Source organism: Platalea leucorodia (assembly GCF_965183815.1).
Source record: "Platalea leucorodia genome assembly, chromosome: 15".
Taxonomy (NCBI): Eukaryota; Metazoa; Chordata; class Aves; order Pelecaniformes; family Threskiornithidae; genus Platalea; species Platalea leucorodia.
The window spans coordinates 12,216,778-12,236,388 of record NC_138837.1 but is presented as its reverse complement, the minus strand read 5'-3'; the positions used below and the strand labels follow the sequence as shown (position 1 = coordinate 12,236,388).

The following is a 19,611-nucleotide window of genomic DNA, read 5'->3' as shown; positions in this document are numbered from 1 at the left end:
CCCAGTGCTTTGGGGTGGTACCTGGGGGCTGTCACTTGGCTATGCAGTTCTCCTGGGAGTATATAAAACCAAAGAAATTCCCTTGCCCTTTCGCCAGTCCAGGTCAGTGGCTTGAACAGGAGAGGAAAGACTTTTGGCAAGGTGGAAGGAGATGCTGATTCTTGTTTTGAGGTCAGTATCTTTGGCAACAAACAAGGGTGACCAATCTCCTGCGTGACATGAGATGTCTAATGACGGATAGCAGCTGTTCTCTTGGCCCACGCCATGGGACACGGGACTGCAGGAAACCCTTATCAGACCTTATCCTACAGCCAGGAGCCCTCCCCTGTACGGTGGCTATGGCCAGAGGAGATCATATGGAAGCGGTCGATGAATTCCTGTACCGTCACATCTCCAGCCCTATCAGCCCTGCTAGAGTTTGCCCAGATACAACTGTGGGGTTGGGATGTGATGCCCCTGCTCCAGGTAGCACAGCAGTGGCAAAGGTCCCCAGCCCACATCCTGGAAAAGTCTGTCCCAGGCACCATGCGATGGAAAGATATGAAATGGTGATGAATTGCACTGTCCTGCAGCGGGTGGGAAATGAACTCCACCTGCTCTGGTAGGGACTAATTTCCATTTTGACTGGGCAGGAGCACATCCACAGGCAGCACAGAGCTAGCGAGGCCCGGGGAGGGGAGCAGGGCATGGGGACGGAGCCCAGCGGGTGGAAAACAGGGCGAGAGGTGTGCGAAAAGCTGATGCATCTGCCCAGTCTTTCAGTGGCACCTCGGGGCTGGCTGGCACTGATACCCGCTACCGCACATGAGCAGCAGGGACGGGAAGGTGGTGGTGGTGCCTCCAGGGCTAAAGAAGAGGCACGTTGCTGCACGGCGCCGTCCATTTCAATGTACAGAAAGTCCACAGCTGTGCGTGGCGCTCGGGCCATTGCTGCACTTGTTTGTGTACAGCCGGGCACACCTGCTCTACAAACGCTCACGGGACTTCCCTCACCATGCGGCGTCCCTCAGACGGAGGGAGCGGGGCCTCAACATTCGGGAGGAAAGGCTCGGAAACTGCTAGATCGAAACTCTCTGTTTCTCAGGAAAACGGGAAGCTGAATTCCCCACCATGCACATTTGGGATTTGAAAGTCAAAAGGGCTCTTAAGGTTATAAGAGGGTGAACGTGCAGGCCAGGAGCATCTTTGCCAGTCAGAGCCGTCCCCTGCCTCCCATCTCTCCCACCAGCGCTGGGCTCAGCAGTGCCCTCCATGCCCTGTCCATGTCCTCGCTGTGCCCCTCTGCCCGCCGTGGGCACCTCGTGCAGCGAGCGGCCGCCCCAGCCCTCTCCGTCCTGCTGCTCCAGCCCTCGGAGCGTGTTTATCCCCAGCACCAGCTGTGCTGCTGGCCAGGGTGCACCCACCCACTGCCCCTCCGAGCACAGCTCCATCGGGGCACCCCGGCCCCCTCCCCTGCCCACGGCTTACCCCGGGCTGCTCTCGGCTGCTGCTCCCGGCACCGCCACGCTCGCCGTGGTGTCAGCGTGTACCTGGAGTGTGGAGCCCCGCTCCTGGGACAAAGGCTGTCCCAGTCCCTGCTATGGCCCTCCCCTTGGCCCCGGACCAGCAACCTGCCCAGGAGAGCGCTTGTCCAGGAGGCAGCGGGGCTGAGGCTGGAGAGCCGGGGTGGAAATAGCGTTTGGCGTTAACCACTTCGCTGCTGGCGGAGCGGGTCTGCCTGGGAGACGTCCACCCATGGGGGTGGTGTGGGTGCCTGCACTGCCTGGCGGGGGCTTAGGAGGGGGGCAGCTCCCCGTGAAGCTCCCGACAAGCCCAGCCTGCACCTCTGCCCCTCGGGGAGCCTGCCAGCAGGCTGGCCCTGGGACAAAGGCAGTGGCTGAGGTCTGGGAGCCCCACAGACATCCCTGCCCCAGACCTGCTGCATAAACACACTGCAAGGCAAAGCATGGGCCAAGCCTGCCACGCCGCACCCCTGCTGGCTCTGCCATACCCCACGCTGTCCCATTGCACAGAGACAGGCTGGCAGGGGGGCCAGGGCAGAAACAGGAGGGACCTGGCAGGTGGAGACCTGTCCCCGTGGCCAGGGACGGGTACCCACAGCCATCCACATGGGACCCATCCCCATGGCCAGAGACCCACCTGTCCCCATGGCCAGGGACCCCTCTGTCCTCACAGCCAGGGACCTGTCCCCACGGCCAGGGACCCATCCCCACAGCCAGGGACCCCTCTGTCCCCACAGCCGGGAACCTGTCCCCATGGCCAGTCTCCCATCACCCCGAGGCGGTGCAGGCAGAGGCACAGGCAGGCTGGGGTGCTGCCCCGATGCAGGCAGTGGCTGCCGCTGAGCGTCCCCGTTCCCCCGGCTGCACTGCAGGCAGCGTCAAGCTCCCGCCCCGGGCTGGCCCGGGAAGCAACCCGGACATCCGAGGCGAGCGCAGGCCTCACTTTCGCTTTGCATTGCTCTGCTGGGCTGGGTGCAGGCAGAGCTGCACAGGCAGGGCAGGCAGGGCTGGCAGGGCTGCCCTGAGGCCGTGCCCGGGGGGACAGGCAGAGGGAGCAACGGACTCTGCCCAGCTCGGTGCACCTACGCCCGAGGAAGGAGGGGTGCTCCTGGCACAGGTACAGCGGGGGCTGGCCAGGACCGCGGCCACCCCTTCCCCGAGGGCCGGGCAACAGGGAGCCTTCACCCCTGCCCTTTCCCGGGATGGGAGCTGTTGGTGGGCGAGTGCCCGGGTTCAGCCCCACTCGTCCCAGGGCATTGCTCTGTTGCTGGCCAAGGAGCAGGATCGTGGTCTCCACACCCGGCTGTTCCGTGTCCCAGGGGGTCATTTAGGGGCTGTGGGGTTCCCGAGTTGCTGGGAGAAGGGGACCCCAGGAGGAGCTGGACAGATGGGGCAGGGGCAGGCGGGTTGGGGCTGCTCTTGCACAGACCATCCCTCCCCACAGCCCGGCACAGGGATGCAGACGCGCCTGCTCAGGGCGGTGGGCTGGAGCTTAGCGGCCGTGCTGGCAGTGCTGGGGGTCGCTGTCTTCCTCTTGGTCCTCACCCTGAAGAAGGATGCTGCCCTTCCTACGAGGAACAAAGTAGGTGCCTGGTGGGACCTTGGGGAGCCTGGGAATGACCACCAAGCCCCTTTCCACCTCTCATCCTTCCATCAGCCCTGCCTTCCTCTCCGCTTGCAAAGCTTTCCATAACCAACCCAGCTTTTCAGGGCTTAACCTAATCAAGGTAGCACTGGGCAAATCAGCCACTCCCTCAACCATGGTCCTGGATCCTTGCTAAGGATGGGAGAGAGATCAGCCCTCCTCCTGGGACTGCTCCATCTGCCACCCCAGGCACTTTCTCTTCTCTGCTTGCAGACATCCAGGTCACCTGGTGGGTTTACATCTCTCTCTCCTGTTGCTTTCTGCTGGCTGACTGTTAAAAAATAGCCAGAGTTTGTGAGATTTGCCACTCCCAAAGGTCTGGGAGCAGCTTTGGCAGCTTGAGCCCTTTGGGACATGCCTGCATGCCTCCCTGCTCTGCAAATCACCCTGCTGACCTGCACGTCTTCCCTTTCTGAGCTGCAACTCCCTTGAATGGCTAAATGAGGGGGGTTAGAGGTGGAGCAGGGTTGCTAAAAGGAAGTTGGGTGTGCAAACCCGTGCTGGTCACGTTCATGCAAGGGAAGTGAGAGCAGAAGCTCTCAGAAACTGCCGTGGCACTTGGTGCAGCCCCGAGCGCGCTGTGACCCCGTGTCCCCTCTGCCTCCCCCAGTACGGTCTGGTGTTCGACGCCGGCTCCACGCACACCGCTCTCTACATCTACCGGTGGCCTGCGGACAAGGAGAATGGCACCGGCATCGTCTCCCAGGTGGAGGCCTGCACCGTGTCCGGTGAGTGTGCTGGGACGTGTCCGTCCCTCTCTCCCAGCCTCCTGGATCGCTGTCCCAGACTCTCACAGCATCATCAGTGAGTGGAGTCTTTCAGCTGGGCCAAAGGGAGATGGCCTGGTAGAAGAACCAAAGTAAAGTGTTAGGGGGGGTAGTTTGCACCTTATGGAGCCCTACAGTACTTGGGGGATCCAGAGGTGGGTGAGGAATTTGGCCCCCAGTTAGCACGGTTCCTGGAGCCAGTCCAGTCTTGCAGCTGGTGGTGGTGCATCAGCTGGCAGCTTGGGATGCTGGATGTACAGAGTTTGCTCCTTCTCCTGTGCAACTTCTTCCTTGGCTCTTCTTCCCACAACATCTCCTCACAGCTTCATTCATAACGTGCGGCTTCATGTTCCCACAGGGCCTCCTAAAAGCTCTGCCGAAGTCTCTAAGCATTACTGGGTTTCTCCTGGGTTTTTTGTATGTGGTTCCTAACTGCTCCTTGAGTCAGCAGTTTTCATTTTGGTATCTGTATGGCACCCAAAGCATCAGAGTTTTGGGCTGTGACTGGGACATCTGGGTATTGCCAAGGAGGTACAGACAGCTCCCTTGGCCAGGGGAATGGGTGGACGTGTGCCCCACTGCCCTGTCCCTCCTGGGTGGCACTGAGCTCGCTCCATCACGGGGTGCTCTCTTGCAGGACCCGGCATCTCCAGCTATGCAGACAACCCGGCTGGGGCTGGAGCCAGCCTGAAGACCTGCCTGGACAAGGCCATGAAGATCGTCCCAGCAGAGCAGCAGCGGGAGACCCCCACCTACCTGGGGGCCACAGCGGGCATGCGGCTGCTGAGGTACCGGCACCGCCCGGAGCCGCGCACCTCCGGCCCCTTCCCCACCACGCCTCTCTGCATCGCAGCCGGTGCAGGGGGCTGGGACAGGGGGCTGGGGGCACGGGGGGCTGGGGGCACGGGGGGCTGCTGCCCGGGCAGGCCACGCTGAGGGGCAGAGCATCCACGTCTGCAGTCCACCGGGGGGTCCAAGAGAGCCGCTCGCCGTGCCCACGGGGAACCCCCCAGCCCACCCCAGCAGCAGCCCCAGGGGCGGCTCAGCCTCCTGTGCCAGACTGGCGTTAACCTTCCCGCAGGCTCAGGCAGAGCCCGCAGGCAGCATTTTCGGGGAGACTCCCAACACACCAGTTGAGGGATTTGGCGGCTTGCGGGAGCCAGCCCGCAGGCAGGGCAGCGATGGGTGGGCACGAGCCCTGTCTCTGAGCAGCCCTGACGCTTTGGAGAAGGCGGCAGCCTCTTGCTGCTAGCCCTGCTCTGAAAGCTCCCCAGCCGTTGCCTCCTCCACCGCGCGCTATTTCTCTCCTTCCGTGGGCAGGGAGCAGAACAGCACCAAGGCCGAGCAGGTCTTTGCCGAGGTTGCCAAGACCATTGGCGAGTACCCTGTGGACTTCCGCGGAGCTCGGATCCTGACGGGGAACGAGGAGGGCTCCTTTGGCTGGATCACCGTCAACTACCTGCTGGAGACCCTCATCAAGGTGTGGGCTGAGGGAGAGGGCAGAGGGGGTCCCCACTCCCTGCTGTGCTGCAGGCTGGGCTGGGAAGCCGATACCCCTGTGGTCGCCCTGTGCTGGCTCCCTGTGGGTAACTCCCGGTTCTGGGCAGTGCTCCTTCACAGGCAAGTGGACCCACCCGCCAGCAGAAGTTGTGGTCGGAGCTCTGGACCTCGGTGGAGCTTCAACCCAGATCACATTCCTTCCTGGGACCACCACAGATGACAGCAGCACTAAAGCCCTCCTCAGGCTGTACGGGACCAACTACTCCATTTACACCCACAGCTACCTCTGCTATGGGCAAAAGCAAGCCCTGAAGATGCTGATGGCATCCTTACACCAGGTAACCACCTCCAGCCTTGTGGTCCTCTGCTGCAGGCTGAGCCCCGATCTCAGTAAGCTGGACAGGCAGCACCCGCTGGGTGTGATGGCTGCTGGGCTCGGTGCCTTTGTGCACAGCCCAGTGAGGATGGTGGATACAACAGGGCCACCATGGCAGGGGCCATCCCAGGGGTGTCCCAACGGCAGGGCAGGATCGAGCCAAGACGGAGGTGGACACCCCGAAGCACAATGCCTGACCACAGGCGCTGTGGGGATGGTGGGTACCCAGGGCCCCTGTCCCAGGGCCATCTTGCCCACCAGATCTCCATCCCTGTTGGGCTATTTCAGCCCAGCCCCAGTCACAAGGGGCTGGAAGGACCCAGCCCTGGAGGAGGGAACCTCCTGGGTGCTGGGAGCTTGGGGAAGACCCAGAGAGATTTTTTTAGCACCAGTATGGTAATTAATAAGTTGGTTTATGGGCAGAGGTCTGAACATGCTGGTCTTCAGCAGTAGGCGCTGGGCATGGGAGAGTGAAGGGAGGTGGTGTTGCTGCACAGGGGGACCCTCATGTCCACAGCTTGGCTGCGGGGTGAGGGCTCGATGCCGGCTCGTGCTGGTTGGAATGGGCAAAAGACCACGTCCAGAGCACGTTGCAAAGAGAAACCAGTGTCTGTTTTGCTTTGGCTTAAATGGCTTCTCAGCCTTGGCTCTCCCCGGGGTCTGGTGACCCTACAAAGGCAGAGTGGGGACAAAATGGGTCCACGCTCAGCACAGGGTGCAAACCCCCAAGGCCTTGGGCATGCGACCATCACTGTAGCTGGTCCCTGACCACGGTGTGGTCGTGCCGTGCTTGTCCCCACGATTCTGTGCCTGCGTCCCATGGACGAGACCCCATGGGTGGTGGGGCCAGCATGCTGTGACCTGATCTGGGTGTGGGAACGGGCGCTCTCTGTGGGCTGGTTCTCTCCTTTCCATCCTCATCCTCAGGGCCAGGGCGATGCTAACGCCTCCCACTCTCTCCAGGACAGCCAGACTCCCCAGCAGATATCACACCCCTGCTACCCCAAGGGCTACCAGGAGAACGTCAGCACGGCAGACCTCTACAACAGTCCCTGTGTCCATGCCCCGAGCACGCCCAGCCCTGCACAGAACCTCACGGTGACAGGGACGGGGGATCCGACAGCGTGCAGTGCCGCCATCCAGAAACTCTTCAACTTCAGCTGTGGGGCCAACAGGACGTGCGGGTTCAACGGGGTTTATCAGCCGCCCGTGCGGGGACAGTTCTTCGTAAGGAGCCTCCGTCCCCGCGGCTGTGGTCAGGGTGTGGGGCACCAGAGGCTGGCCATGACCCCAGGAGAACTGCTGTGGGAGAAAAGTCTGAATAGTGCCAGCCCTGAAAGCTGGGATGCCCCAATGCATGGAGACACGCAGGGTGCTCACCAGCGTGCCTGGCAGACCCAGACCTCTGTTGTCACAGCACCCATCTCTTACAGTGTGGGGAGCAGTCCCAGTGGGTCGGCCGGCATCACCCTGCGGCGCTGAGCAGTGGCCTTAGGGACCCCTGCAGAGCACCCGGAGGGAGGGGCGTGGGGGTGGCAGTGGCCTGGGTGCTTCACTAACCTGCCGCCTTTGGTCTTAAACACCCTCAGGCCTTTTCAGGGTTCTATCACAACCTTCACTTTCTGAACCTGACTGGAGGGCAGTCCCTGAGCTTGGTCAACGCCACCATCGGGCAATTCTGCACCAGCAGCTGGGAGAAGGTGAGATCCTGCCTAGGAGATGCCAGCCCCAGCCTGAGGGCTCATCCGCAGCCCATCCTCTGCTGTGCAGAGGGCAGCTGGAGGGAGCTGGGAGGAGCACAGAGATCTCTGGACAGGGGGAGAGATGGGAGAGCAGCCTGCAGCCTCCCGGGTCCTCCTGGCTCCCCAAGGCCAGGCACTCCCGGGGCTTTGCTCCCAGCTGCGCTGTGGGGCTCTTCCCCGCAGTGTGGGTGCACCGAGCACTGCTCCGTGCTGGCAGCCGCCCCAGGCTCTTCCACCTCTGCAGGTGCAGAAGGAGTTCCCCACCATCAACAGGACCCACCTGCGTGACACCTGCGCAGCCAGCACTTACGCCCTCACCCTTCTCCTGCAAGGCTACAAATTCAACCACACAACGTGGCTCAACATCCACTTCGTCCGGCAGGTAGGAAAGTACCCAGCAGCCCCCAGCTTCCACACTTTGTGCCAAGAAATGCCTCGCGCCCATGCTGCCACTGCCCCTGCCTTGCCTGAGTGGGGGAGCAGAGGGTAACGGGGCAGCACGGACCACTGCCCGTACCCGGGGCAGCTCTTGAGTTACACTTACACCTGCTGGGACATCTGCCCTGGGCCATTTATGCTCTCCCCCAGCTTGTCTCACTAATGGGGTATCCGCAGCCCAAGGTGTGCACAGATACGGTGGCTGTGGAGCAGGACCTGGGGGGTGCAACAGCAAGGGTCTTCTCTAGCTCTCCGGCTTGCATGGTACTTTGCAACCTTTCACATTCCTCTTCCTTCTCTGCACAGGTCGCTAACGTAGATGTGGGCTGGACTCTGGGCTACATGCTCAATCTCACCAACATGATTCCCTCGGAGACTCCCCAGAGAGTCGTAGGGCTCCAGAGGAGCAACTGGATAGTAGCCACGGTTTTACTGGCCATCATGCTCATCCTCATCTTCGGCCTGCTTACAGTCATATGCTCCCAGAAAAACTACGGTTATGAAAGTCTCTAACAGTGCTGGCTGCAGAGGCTGCCGAAGCCACTTAGTCCTTCTGCCGCACTTGTGCGAGGAGCTGCAGGCTGGGGAATCCCCCCATGTGTCCAGGTGCTCTGAATTTGTAATGTGGGGCACCCGTGCCCTGGGCTGGTCAGCTGGAACCGGCACAGGCTTTAAAAATCCTCCCTGTAGCTGTGAGCTGTCTGGTTTTCCTTTCCCCTCGCTGCTGGTTGGAGATGCTCTAGGAGGGAGGGGATGGTCATAGAATCATGGAATGCTTTGGGATGGAAGGGACTTTTAAAGGCCATCTAGTCCAACCCCCCTGCGATGGACAGGGACATCTTCCACTAGATCAGGTTGCTCAGAGCCCCATCCAGCCTGACCTTGAATGTTTCCAAGGATGGGGCATCTCCCACCTCTCTGGGCAACCCATGTGGGGCAGGGGCTCAGCGCTGGGGGCGTGGAGACTGCAGTGACGTGGGCTGGCTGGAGGTGGTGGGACCAGTGGGTCAGGGAAGAGAAAAGGGCTGTCTGGCAGCAAGGGGATCATCACAGCATTGGTTACAGCCTCAGCAGATACCCGATGTGGCATGGATGTGTCCTGCCCCATCCCGGGATAAAAGCCTGCATCACCCATGGCCACCGAGAGGGTGGTCAAACACTGGGACAGGCTTCCTAAAGAGGTGGTGGTTGATGCCCCAAGCCTGTCAGTGTTTAAGAGACATTTGGACAATGCCCTTAACAACACGCTTTAACTTTTGGTCAGCCCTGAAGTGGTCAGGCAGTTGGGCTAGATGATCATGGTAGGTCCCTTCCAACTGAAAATTATCCTGTCCTATCCTGTGCCGGCCAGAGGGGCAGCGGCAATGGGGCTATGGGGGAAGCTGGCCCGGTAGATGGGGCTGGGGCTCTGCCCAGGACCAGGAAGACCTGTGAGGTGGGGGATGGCAGCAGCCCCCTGCTCTCCTGCATGAGGCTCCCCTCTGCTCTGGCTTCACCCTGTGTCTGTGCCAGGCAGACATCTCACCTTCCCTTTCCAGCACACAGGGTGATTTGGAAATGCTGCTGGGACATGTCAGGGGCAGCTCCTGGGGCCCCCCTTACATTTTTGGGGAGTCCCACTGGCAGCCAGCGGATGGGTGAGGTGAGACACCCCGGCTCTCAGAAGGAAAAGGCCTGTTCTTGTGCCCTGCTGGCTCCTCTCCGAGGTCTGGCAGATGCTGTGAGGTCTCCAGGGGCATCTACCATAGCACCGAGTGATGTTGACTCTCCCCTGAGTCCCCATTGTCATCACCAGCCCTTATCTGGGAGCCGGAAACAATAAAACCCTAACAGTTCAGGAGAAAAGCAGCAGGCATTTCCCCATTCATTGACTTTTACAACGTTTATTTGGATGACAAGAGCTGCAAGACACCTGCCTTTCTGCAAAGACACCAAAGGTCAGCTCCTTGCTGCCAGGAAGCAAATAACAAGATGAGTCATCCACAGGGCAGATAACGAACAGTGGAACCAAAGGCAAAGACAAGGGCGCAGTTGTGGGCAGGACCCAGCTCAGCCACGTATGCAGGATTACGGCAGGACTCGCAGCCTGCTGGAATCTCAGCCTGACACCCACGGTGTCCAGGCCTTCTGCTGGTGGGACAGTCTGGTCTCCAGGAAGACACTCAGGAACATCAGTCTCTTTATCCCAGAAGAAAAGGAAGATGAGATGAGATGAGATGAGATGATGAGATGAGATGAGATGAGATGAGATGAGATGAGATGAGATGAGATGAGATGAGGATGAGATGAGGATGAGATGGGATGGAGCGTCTAGGGAGGCATGGACCATGCTTCTGACTTTGGGTGCTCAATTTGCCTTCTGTCTCCAAGACCATCAGATAAACCCAAACGATACACCCTCAGGAGAGCCAGCTGGGGTGCTGCAGAGCCTTGCATGCCCTCACGCTGGCAGACCCGGCAGGGACCTGCCTGGCTGTTGGCAACTGTGGTCAGACCCAGCATCGCACGAAGCACCCTGTCACCAGGTGCCTGCAGCCATGCACTAACAGCCTGGCACTTGGAGAGCTCTTCCATGGCCAGGCTGGCTCTCCACAGCCCCATGTGCCAGCTGGTGGGATGGAGGCCAGATCTGTAACAGGCACAGAGGTGTAAGGAGGCAGATAGGCATGGCTTGGGTTCCTGTGGTGTGCAGGCAGATCCCAGTAGGTCCAGAGCTCCTCTGGAAACCTCACGTGGTGCCTGTCTGTGTGTTGGGGGCAGCCCCGTGGGAGGCCAGACCTCGGTTCTTCAGTGCTGTAGAGATTAACGTGCTCAGCATCGTTGAACGAGCCTCAGGCTGCCAGTCCTGCTGGCAGAGCACCGCAGTGCAGACAGCCCTCCAGCCCCAACATGCTCCTGCCATGCTCCGAAATGCAGCCGGGCTCCTAACCCCACAAGATCAGGAGCAAGGCAACAAGCCCTAAGGCAAGGGTGAAGCAGATGAAGGCAATGGCTGCAGCCCACAGGGAAGGAACGTGCCCCTTCACCTGCACCGGAGCCTCCGCTGGGATCATGTTGGTGAGGTTCAGCATGTACCCCAGCATCCAGCCGATGTCCGCGCTCCCCGCCTGCCCGAGGAGAGAGGGGACGATGAGTTAGCTCTGCAGGAAAGCCACACCGATGACGCAGGGCCACCTACTCCTGCATGGCCTAAACAGGGTGCAGTAGCTGGCCCCAGACGCAGTGCCATGCTGGGATGTGAGGCGGGCAGGGCTTTCTGGACCGTGGCTCTCACGGCACCCCGATGCAGGAAGGTAGCTTTTTTGCCCCGGCACTGCCTCTACTCCTGCCCGCAGGCTGGGTTGCTGCCTACCTTCATCTGGAAGAAGATGTTGTTCCAGCTGTTCTCATTGAACTTGTAGCCGTCGAGGAGGAGTGTGAGGATGTAGTTGGCGTTGGCGCAGTATTTAGGCAGTCGCTCAGGATTCTCTTTGGGGTAGCTAGAAGACAGCTGGGGTGGGGACATGTTTGGGGAGGAAGGGAAGTTATTTGCAGGCAATTTCCACGCCGGGACAATGCCCTGACAACTGCTGCACGAGGGGCAATGGCTCTGCAGCCACCAGCATCCAGAAGAAGACTCCTGAACCAGGCAGGTATTTTGGACCTGTCCATACAGGGCAACTCCTTTGAGGAGGATTTACTCTCCACATGAACACAGAGACATATCGGAGCTCCTCCTGCCCCAGATTCTCCCATCTCAGCCTCCTTGTGCAAGGGACCCCTGCTCTCTGACCCATAGTGGTCCTACCACATCTCTTGGCCTTATCCATGCCCATTTGACTCATGTCCAGAGTGGTGCCAGCAGCTGGCTCCCCTCTCACCATGCTCCAGGACTCCAGCCCCACCTCCATTGCTGGTGGGGATATTTTGCTGCCTTCAACTGCCCTGGCTGCCCCTTTCCCAATGTTGCATGAGCAAGGAGGGTCCCCAGGGGTGGGTGCAGGATGGTCCTGGCTCCCTCACAGAGCTCAGGGATGGCTCCGCTGTGTAGGGCACAGCTCAGCAACCAGGGAGCCTTGCCCTGGTGGGGTCCCCGGTCCTCTTCCCCCACCCCAGGACCTCTTTGTTTGTGAAGCTTCCCCACAGCCTCCCATCGTGGGGAACGTACGTCTTCCCAGCTTCTTGTGCAGAAGTGCTCGATGGTCTCCCTGACAGCGGCCAGCGACTGCCCCTTGGTCAGGTTGAGAAACTTGAAGTTATAGTAAAAGGCAGAGAAGGCCTGAAAGGCAAGAGGCAGAAATGCCATTGAGTTACAGTGGGGAACTCCCCCCATGCAGCTGCCCCCATCTCCCTCGAAGCAGGAGGTGGGCTTTGTCCTTCACCGGGTTCGCCCCACCATTGCATAGTGCCAGGGCATCGCTGCCCATGTCCCAGCAGAGATGATGGGCTGGGGGTGTAGGTGCCTGGTGGCTACAGCAGCCCATCGAGCACAGGCAGAGCCTTGCCTGAAGGCTGCTGGCTAAGCTTTTTGGGTTTTTTAACAGAAAACTTGGGTTTTGACTAAGAACCTGTTTTATTAACATGGTCCCCTTTGGAGAGCTGGCTCAAAAACCAGATGGCAGCAATCCCTGTTGTGCGCTGGGGCAGTGGTAATTTGGGTGCTTCTTGCCCCTATTCTGCTGCGGGGAGGTGACAGTGCTGTGGGGCACGCAGGGACACCACAGCACCCAGGGACATCCACAGCACCTGGGGCCATGCTCTGTCTGGGAGGTGGGAGGACGGGATTTGCCTTACAATGAACTGCCCGCTGACCGGGGGCTGGTAGACACCATCGAAGGTGCAGTCCTGGCTCTGGCCGCACGCCGAGAAGTTGAACAGCTTCTTGATGGCAGCCAGGCACCCTCTGGCATTGCCCCTGCCCTCCAGGGTCACGTTCCTGTCACCGAGGGGCAGCCGTGGGTCGCTCTGGCTGGTGCAGGGGCTGGTGCGGAAGGAAGACAGCGAGACGGTTTCATTGTAGTCTTTTGGGTAGCAAGGGTGATCGATTCGCGTGCTGGAGGATGACTCCTGGGAACAGCAAAATCACAGGCTGCAGCCTCCTCCAAAGGCATGCTGGGCAGCAGGGTTCACCCAGTGCTCTCCCCAAAGCCATGGGCGCAGGCATCTCCCACCTCCTCGGCAGGGAAAGACCCTCCTGTTGAATCCTGGTCTTGTTGGCTGTCTGCAGTCCCCATCTCAGCTGAACACTAATTCTCGCTCTGCTTTGTCTCATTCCCTCTCCCACGGAGGCAGACCAGTTTCAGGGACCCAGCTTGTCTCTTCCCTGGCCAGCAGGATCATGGTTTGGGGCACTCAAAGCCCTCTCCAGCCCAGCTCTAGCTCTGTCTCTAGCTCCAGCCCCAGCCAGGGACACCACCTGGGACCTTCCTGGCTGTGCAGCATGAGCAAACCCTTCTGGCTCGCCAAGGCTGCTCCTCCTGCTAAGAGGCAGCCCTGAGATCCCCTCAGATCTTCCAAAAAATGGCCTGAGAAAGATCTCTGGTTCACTTTTCTCAGGTCTGTGCAGTCACAGAGTGGTTGAGGGGAGCTATAGGGGTACCTGTGCCAACCCCCTCCTTAAAGCATGACCAACTAGATCAGGTTGCTCAGAGCCTTGTCCCATCAGGTTCTGAATATCTCCAAGGATGGCGACTCCACAGCATTTCTAGGCCCTATTCCAATATTTGACCATTCTTATCGGGAAAAACTTCTCTCCTGCATCTGGTTCGAAACTCACATATTCCAGCTTGTGCCTGTTGCCTCTTGTCCTGTCACTTTGCACCTCTGAGAAGAGCCTGGTCCTGCCTTTTCTACACCCGGTGTGAGGCAGCTGTAGACAGCCAGAAGATCTCTCCTGAGCGCTCCAGGAGATCTGATCTCCCTTCTGATGCTTCCCATGCTCCTCTCCACATCTGCCTACCCCTGCTCCAGGGAGTCTGTACCTGCTCTCAGTCCCTGTTGGTGCCTCTCTGGAAGAGCATTGCCTGTTCTTATTTGATGCATTAACAAGTCTGTGGTTGGTTTAATGAGAGCAGAGTTCAATTACCCCCCAGTTCCCCTCTCACCGCAATTAATTCCTTGGCCAGTCGCTTCAGCATCTCGTTCTGCCCGTAGCAGAGGTAGCTGTGTGTGTAGATGTTGTAGTTATACCCATACAGCGTGAACTTGGAGGCTTCATTCCAGTTTATCACTGAACCTTCAGGCATAAAGCTGATTTGAGTGGATGCTCCTCCAAGATCCAGTGCCCCAAAAATGTTGGCTGCCTCTGGATGAACCCACATGTGTGCTTTGGGGGAGTACTGCCAAGGTGAGACAGGAGAGGAAGAGGAGTAGTATACAGCTGGTCTTACTCACCCTAAGCAAAATTCTCATCCCGTTGAAGTCAATAAAGTTTTGTTACTAAATTCAATGGGTATTCAATTCAATTATTTCGGTACGTGAGGCCCCACTGCCTTCCCTGCCCAACCAGCGTGGCCATTTGTCAGAGCCAGAAAAAAACAGAGATTGAACTGTCTGATGGTCAAGACGTGGCAACGTGGTGTGGGCTCACATGGCTCTGAGTCACCGGTCCCCAGACCAAAGTGCTGGTGGGGACCTGGCTCGGAGGGGCTGCCCTTCCTGAAGAGCAGGCTGCAGAGGCGCTGGTGCAAGGGGGAGGACAGAAATCCTCCGACAGCCTGCACCGGAGCCCGACGGTGCCAGCACCGCTCTGAGCTGTGGCAGCGCTGGGCTAGAGGGTGGCAGGAAAGAGGTTTGGTTCAAGCTTCTTTCAGACTGGCACATTGAACCAAAACTGGGGCCTCGCAGGGCCGCACGGAGAGAGACCTTCTCAGGGCAGCAAGGCAAAGCCTGGCAGGAGCAAACGGTCCCTACTGGGCTGCACGGCCAACCTCGCTGTGTCCACATGGTGCAGAGATGTGCCCGTAGCTCTTAACAAGGACACCCCCATTCCAGATTTCTCCCTCCTCTTCCACTGTGGGTAAGCCAGAGGATAACTGGCTCCTTCCCCTAGCTCATTCCCAAAAGCCATTAACCCAGACCTTTCCTTCTGTGCTAACCTAACATAAGAAAAACTGTATTAGCAAAGAAGGAGTGGGTGTTTCACCGTTCTCCCACCTTCGTGAAGGAGTCCAGCAGGTAGTTGACAGTGATCCAGCCATAAGCCCCCTCCTCCTCTCCTGAAAGGATTCGAGCCCCTTTGAAAGCCACAGGGTACTCTCGCATGGTTTTAGCAACTTCGGCCAGGACTTGGTCTGCCACTGAGCTGTTCTGTTCCCTAAGAAGGACTCAAAGGTCAGGACGTGCACCCAGCTACATCGACACTACACAGGAAACACCAGGAAACAGTCTGGGTTTTTTCCCAATTCCACACACTCCAGTTTTTTGCAAACAAGCAGTTTGTGTGAAATGATGTTTCCTGCTACATGACTTGTCAAAGCTGCTCGTATGGTGTAAATCCCAGCTGTCTAGACTTGGCATCACAAATCTAGGAGCAACAGCAACCTCTTCCCTCCAAGTGCAGCTTGATCCCAGTCACACAGAGGTTTGCCAGGCCACCTCTCCCTACCTAGGTATCTTCGTAGTGCTGGAGGCCAGAGGGAATTGTGCTGCAAAACCCGGGTTTGAACAGCACCCACTGACCGCACCAAAGCCAGGGCTGGCTGCTGAGCTCCAGTGGGTCTTTCGGGAAGGTGCCAGCCTGGTTTCAGACCTGTGAGGGGGGGAAGATGTCTCGGGGCTGCTGGCATGTGCTCGCTCTCTGAAGCGAGTAACCTTCAGGCTATGACCCAGCTCCTTCCCAGGGAAAGGGTCAGATTGCCAGGGCACAGAAATTATGTTAGATATCTGCAACCATAAAACCAAGAACCATGAAATGAAGGCTGACATTTTAAGAGAGCTAATATGGGCTGGAGAAAGGCATGGGCAGGTCCCACCTCCTACCTCTGCCCCGCTCCCCCGCCAGCACCCGTCCATCTGGGCAGATGGCACATCCCCTGGTGGCATCTCAACTCCCTTGTGTTTAAGGAATAAGGCAGAGCAAACAAAGAGCTCTGAGAAGCATTTCTTGCTTAGAATTGGGCATGCGTGGGATCCCAGGATGCCAACAGACACCTCTGAGCAGCCTCTCTGCCCCAGGGCCAATCGCTCAGGACAGCTCAGCCACCCGTGTGTCCCCACCGGGCCGTCTTCTCCCCACTCCCCGGTCACTTGCTCATGGCAGCATGAGAGCTGGGAGCTCCTGGCAGCCTGGGCCCATGCAGGACACTGTGTCCTGGCAGTGCCTGCTTGCAGCTCTGTTGCTGCTCCGTCACCCCCGCGCCCCACAGCGATACCTCAGTAGCCTCATGCCTGCCGTTGCTCCGAGATAAACTGGGACATCGCTCTGTTTTGCAGCAGGAATGACCTTCAGGGCTTTATCCAGGCACTCTCTTAGGGAATCGCCGGCTTTCGGGGGATTGTTGGCATAGCTCGATATGCCCTGCCCTGGAAGAGAGTCAGGCTGGGACAAGCTGACAGGAATGGCTGGGGACAGGGATGTGGGAGCAAGAGGACATGGAGCAGCGAGATCTGTCACCTCTTAGCAACAAAGGGTGCTTTGCCAGGGTCCCCTGGTCCCCTAAGACCTTACTGACCCATGCTTACATTCCTCTCCTATGGCTTCCCCACATCTCCCATGCTTTCAGCAGTGTCCCCAGCTCTATGGATGAGACGTCCCCGAGCCAGGACAGCAGCTTGGGCAGCTGGGGCCAGTCCACGGTGGAGAAATGAAAATCGAGAGCAACACCAAGGTGCTTCAGTCCCACCGAGCATGTGGGCACTACCTGGTGCTGAGGGCCCTCCAACCATGAAGCAAAGCCAGCGGAGAGCCAGGGACCACCCTGCTTGGAGCCAGGGCTTCCCACCGTGCCAATGGTGACAGCCCGATGGACAGAGCTGCCCAGTGTGGGCAGGCCAAAGCCAGGGAGGGCCAGGTCATCCCACGCACCACAGGAACACGCAGGGCAGCACCGAGCCCATGGCAGGGGGATACTGACCCTGGACATCACAGGACAAGGTCTGGCTGACGACACCAGTGTTGTTCTCCTTGTCTGAATCCCACTCGTAGACAAATAGAGAGGTGTGGGATGAGCCTGCATCAAACACCATCCCATACTGGAAGGAAAAACCAAGACATCACAGTGGCAGGAGGAGCAGCAGCCTGCCCCTGGCCCCACCATGGCCCGGCCAGGGTTGTGGGGCCAGAGGATGCCCAAAAAACCATCTCTCTAAGGCACAGCTATCTGCACGGTTGCAGAGCAGAGTGGTGACAGTGCGTTGGCCTCAGCACGGGCATTTCCCACGGCAACTGAGCAACTTCTTCATTCCCTCTCCTGAGGTCTGTGTGAGGCTAGCTCACACAAGTATTTTCTTGGTTGTTTCCTCATGCTTTTTTATTTTCTTTCTTGGTTACATACCTTTTGTGTCTACACTGGCCCCACCTTGGGGCTAGCAACTCCCCGATCTCTCTGCTAGCCCCATGGCTGCACCCAGCCGGGGCAGAGACTGGCAGGGCCACACCAGCCCCAGTCCTGGAGCACCCAACCTCATGACTCTCCCCTGTAAAGCCTTCCACCTCACCCTAAAACCATGCCAACCCTCTTCCAGCAGCCAGGGTGGGATGCCAAGCTGCAGGGGCGGGACGGGGAGGAGCCATGATGCTTGTGCTGTGCTGCGAGTGGGTTAGGACAGGGAGCTGGCAGGAGCAAAGGCCATGTGGAGGTGTATCACCCTGCGGCGCAGTGCTCTGGCAGGGCAGAGGTTTTGCCCTACCCATCTCTTCCTACCATCCTTACCCATTTCTTCACGGAGAGAGTGGTCAGGCATTGGAACAGGCTGCCCAGGGAAGTGGTACAATCACAGTCCCTGGAAGTATTCAGGAAACGTGTGGATGTGGTGCTTGGGGACATGGTTTAGAGGTGAACCAGGCAGTCAGGTTAACAGGTTGGACTCGATGATCTCAGAGGTCTTTTCCAACCTTAACGATTCTATGATTTTGTGATCTGCCCCAAGGTAATCTCCTTGAAACATGTCAAGCACATAGCATGGTGGCTCGTTTCAGAGGAGGCTTTTCCCCCTGACTTCAAGGTGGCCAGGCTGTATTTCTTCTGCCTGCGTCTTCAGATGGGAAGAAAACACCCACCCAGCTACTACAAGGCAGGTCCTACTGACCACCTCCTAACCTTGAAGATAAGCCGTTGCCTCAGAGCACCTGCCCAAGGTGACTGGTCTCTGCAGTGGTGCTCGGGGACCCTCTTTTGGGCTCACCTTGACCGTGGGTGGCAGGGTGACATCTTCAATCTTCACCAGGCTGAGAACAAGGGCAATGATGGAGAGTGCGATCAGCACCCCGACGATGGCAGTGGTGAAGTGCTTCTTGTTAGCGGACATCGTGGTGAAGGCTCCTGCAAACCCAAACACAGGAGAGAGGTGGTTGGCCATGGCCAGCTGGGAACAAGGCTAGCTGCAAGGAGATGAGCTCCGAAAGCTGTCCTCAGGCTGACGCTTTCTCAAGCTGTGTAACTTGGAAATCCTGGTGGATAATCAACTCTTTCCCTGGGAAAAGCAATATTAGGATAAAATAGGGGGGGCTGGAGGAAAGAGGGGTTGGTTGCCCAGCACAGCCGTGATGGGATCGCAACAGTCCTCCAGGTCCCGCACCCACTACTGCTCAGCTCACAACTACTGGGAAGGATCAGGTCTTGGAGGAGCAAAAGAAACACTGCACCAAACAGAGGTGAGCATGGGAAACTGCAGAAAAAACCTCAATGTGAGATATTGTAGAAGGGGAAGGTGGTTTTATTTTACAGCATGTAAGCAAGGTCAGCTCACCTGCTGGCACTCCCAGACCCGTGTGCCCAGCAGTACCCAGATGTGTGTCCCCAGGTGGGATCACTCGGAGCTGGCTTGCGAGTCCTTGCTGTGGCTCTTGGCTCCTCCACCGCTAGCAGCCAACCCAGCCTGGACTTGCCTTTTGTATCCTTTGGAAGTGGATACTGCTTGAAAATGCTTTCCCCATCATTTTACCTCTGACCTCATCAGCCTTAGGCAAAACTCTTGGATATCTGTTCCCTTGTTTGTCTTACAGGTGTATTTATGGCTCAGCATCATCTCCCACTTTATCTTCGGCCAATTAGTTCCTCCTCCTCACTTGAATGAAATCACACATAGGAGCCCTGCAGCAATTAGCACATACCTCTCCTTTTAACCCTTTTCCCCCTGCTGCTTTGTGCTTTTACACACACTCACACATTTCTGTTCTCTCTTTGCTCTCACCAGTCTTAATATTTCCATTACGAGTCTCTACAAGGTCTACAAGAGGTGAGAGTGATATTTCCAGTACCCAGTGCCCTGAAATCACACAGAGAACGGTACGTGCCTTGATAATATGTTTTATTACAATGAGAAGGAAAATCACATCCGAGGAGGAGGATGGCCCTGCTGGGGGGTTCTCAGCAATGCTCACTGAGCTTTGCCAGGGGAGACAGGAGAGGCCAAGAGGGCCAAGACATCGTCCTGGCCCAGCTGGGACTGCGGTCACCCCTTCCCCGTGTGTGGCTCAGCTTTGAGCTGCTCCTGGGCTGGG

General features: G+C 58.3%; 2 protein-coding genes across 3 annotated transcripts; one reads left to right on the top strand and one right to left on the bottom strand.

The window, feature by feature from the left end:
* The first annotated feature begins 2,484 nt into the window (after positions 1 to 2,484).
* LOC309597812 (ectonucleoside triphosphate diphosphohydrolase 8-like) lies at positions 2,485 to 8,506 on the top strand. 2 transcript variants are annotated; one of them, XM_082327671.1, is made up of 10 exons: positions 2,485 to 2,619; positions 2,947 to 3,084; positions 3,758 to 3,875; positions 4,552 to 4,702; positions 5,235 to 5,394; positions 5,522 to 5,752; positions 6,754 to 7,017; positions 7,380 to 7,490; positions 7,777 to 7,914; positions 8,277 to 8,506. In XM_082327671.1, the coding sequence occupies exons 2-10, from the start codon at positions 2,959 to 2,961 to the stop codon at positions 8,481 to 8,483; spliced, it is 1,506 nt and encodes a 501-aa protein (XP_082183797.1). In that variant the 5' UTR covers positions 2,485 to 2,619; positions 2,947 to 2,958; the 3' UTR covers positions 8,484 to 8,506. The 2 variants fall into 2 exon arrangements, with proteins under 2 accessions (XP_082183797.1, XP_082183796.1); XM_082327670.1 differs by having other exon boundaries at positions 6,718 to 7,017.
* A 2,388-nt stretch (positions 8,507 to 10,894) lies between these two features.
* Positions 10,895 to 18,416, bottom strand: LOC309597895 (ectonucleoside triphosphate diphosphohydrolase 8-like; the record flags this gene model as incomplete). Its single annotated transcript, XM_082327886.1, has 9 exons — positions 10,895 to 11,077; positions 11,323 to 11,460; positions 12,118 to 12,228; positions 12,744 to 13,016; positions 14,054 to 14,287; positions 15,105 to 15,264; positions 16,322 to 16,472; positions 17,024 to 17,141; positions 18,294 to 18,416. The coding sequence occupies 9 exons, from the start codon at positions 18,414 to 18,416 to the stop codon at positions 10,895 to 10,897; spliced, it is 1,491 nt and encodes a 496-aa protein (XP_082184012.1).
* Between the last annotated feature and the right edge of the window lie 1,195 nt (positions 18,417 to 19,611).

What these genes read in the sequence shown, in the direction of transcription:
- LOC309597812 (XM_082327670.1), top strand. Translation starts at nt 2,959, where the DNA reads ATGCAGACGCGCCTGCTCAGGGCGGTGGGCTGGAGCTTAGCGGCCGTG. An exon ending in GGAGGCCTGCACCGTGTCCG is followed by an intron (nt 3,876 to 4,551) that starts GTGAGTGTGCTG and finishes GCTCTCTTGCAG; the next exon opens with GACCCGGCATCTCCAGCTAT. An exon ending in CCGTGCGGGGACAGTTCTTC is followed by an intron (nt 7,018 to 7,379) that starts GTAAGGAGCCTC and finishes AAACACCCTCAG; the next exon opens with GCCTTTTCAGGGTTCTATCA.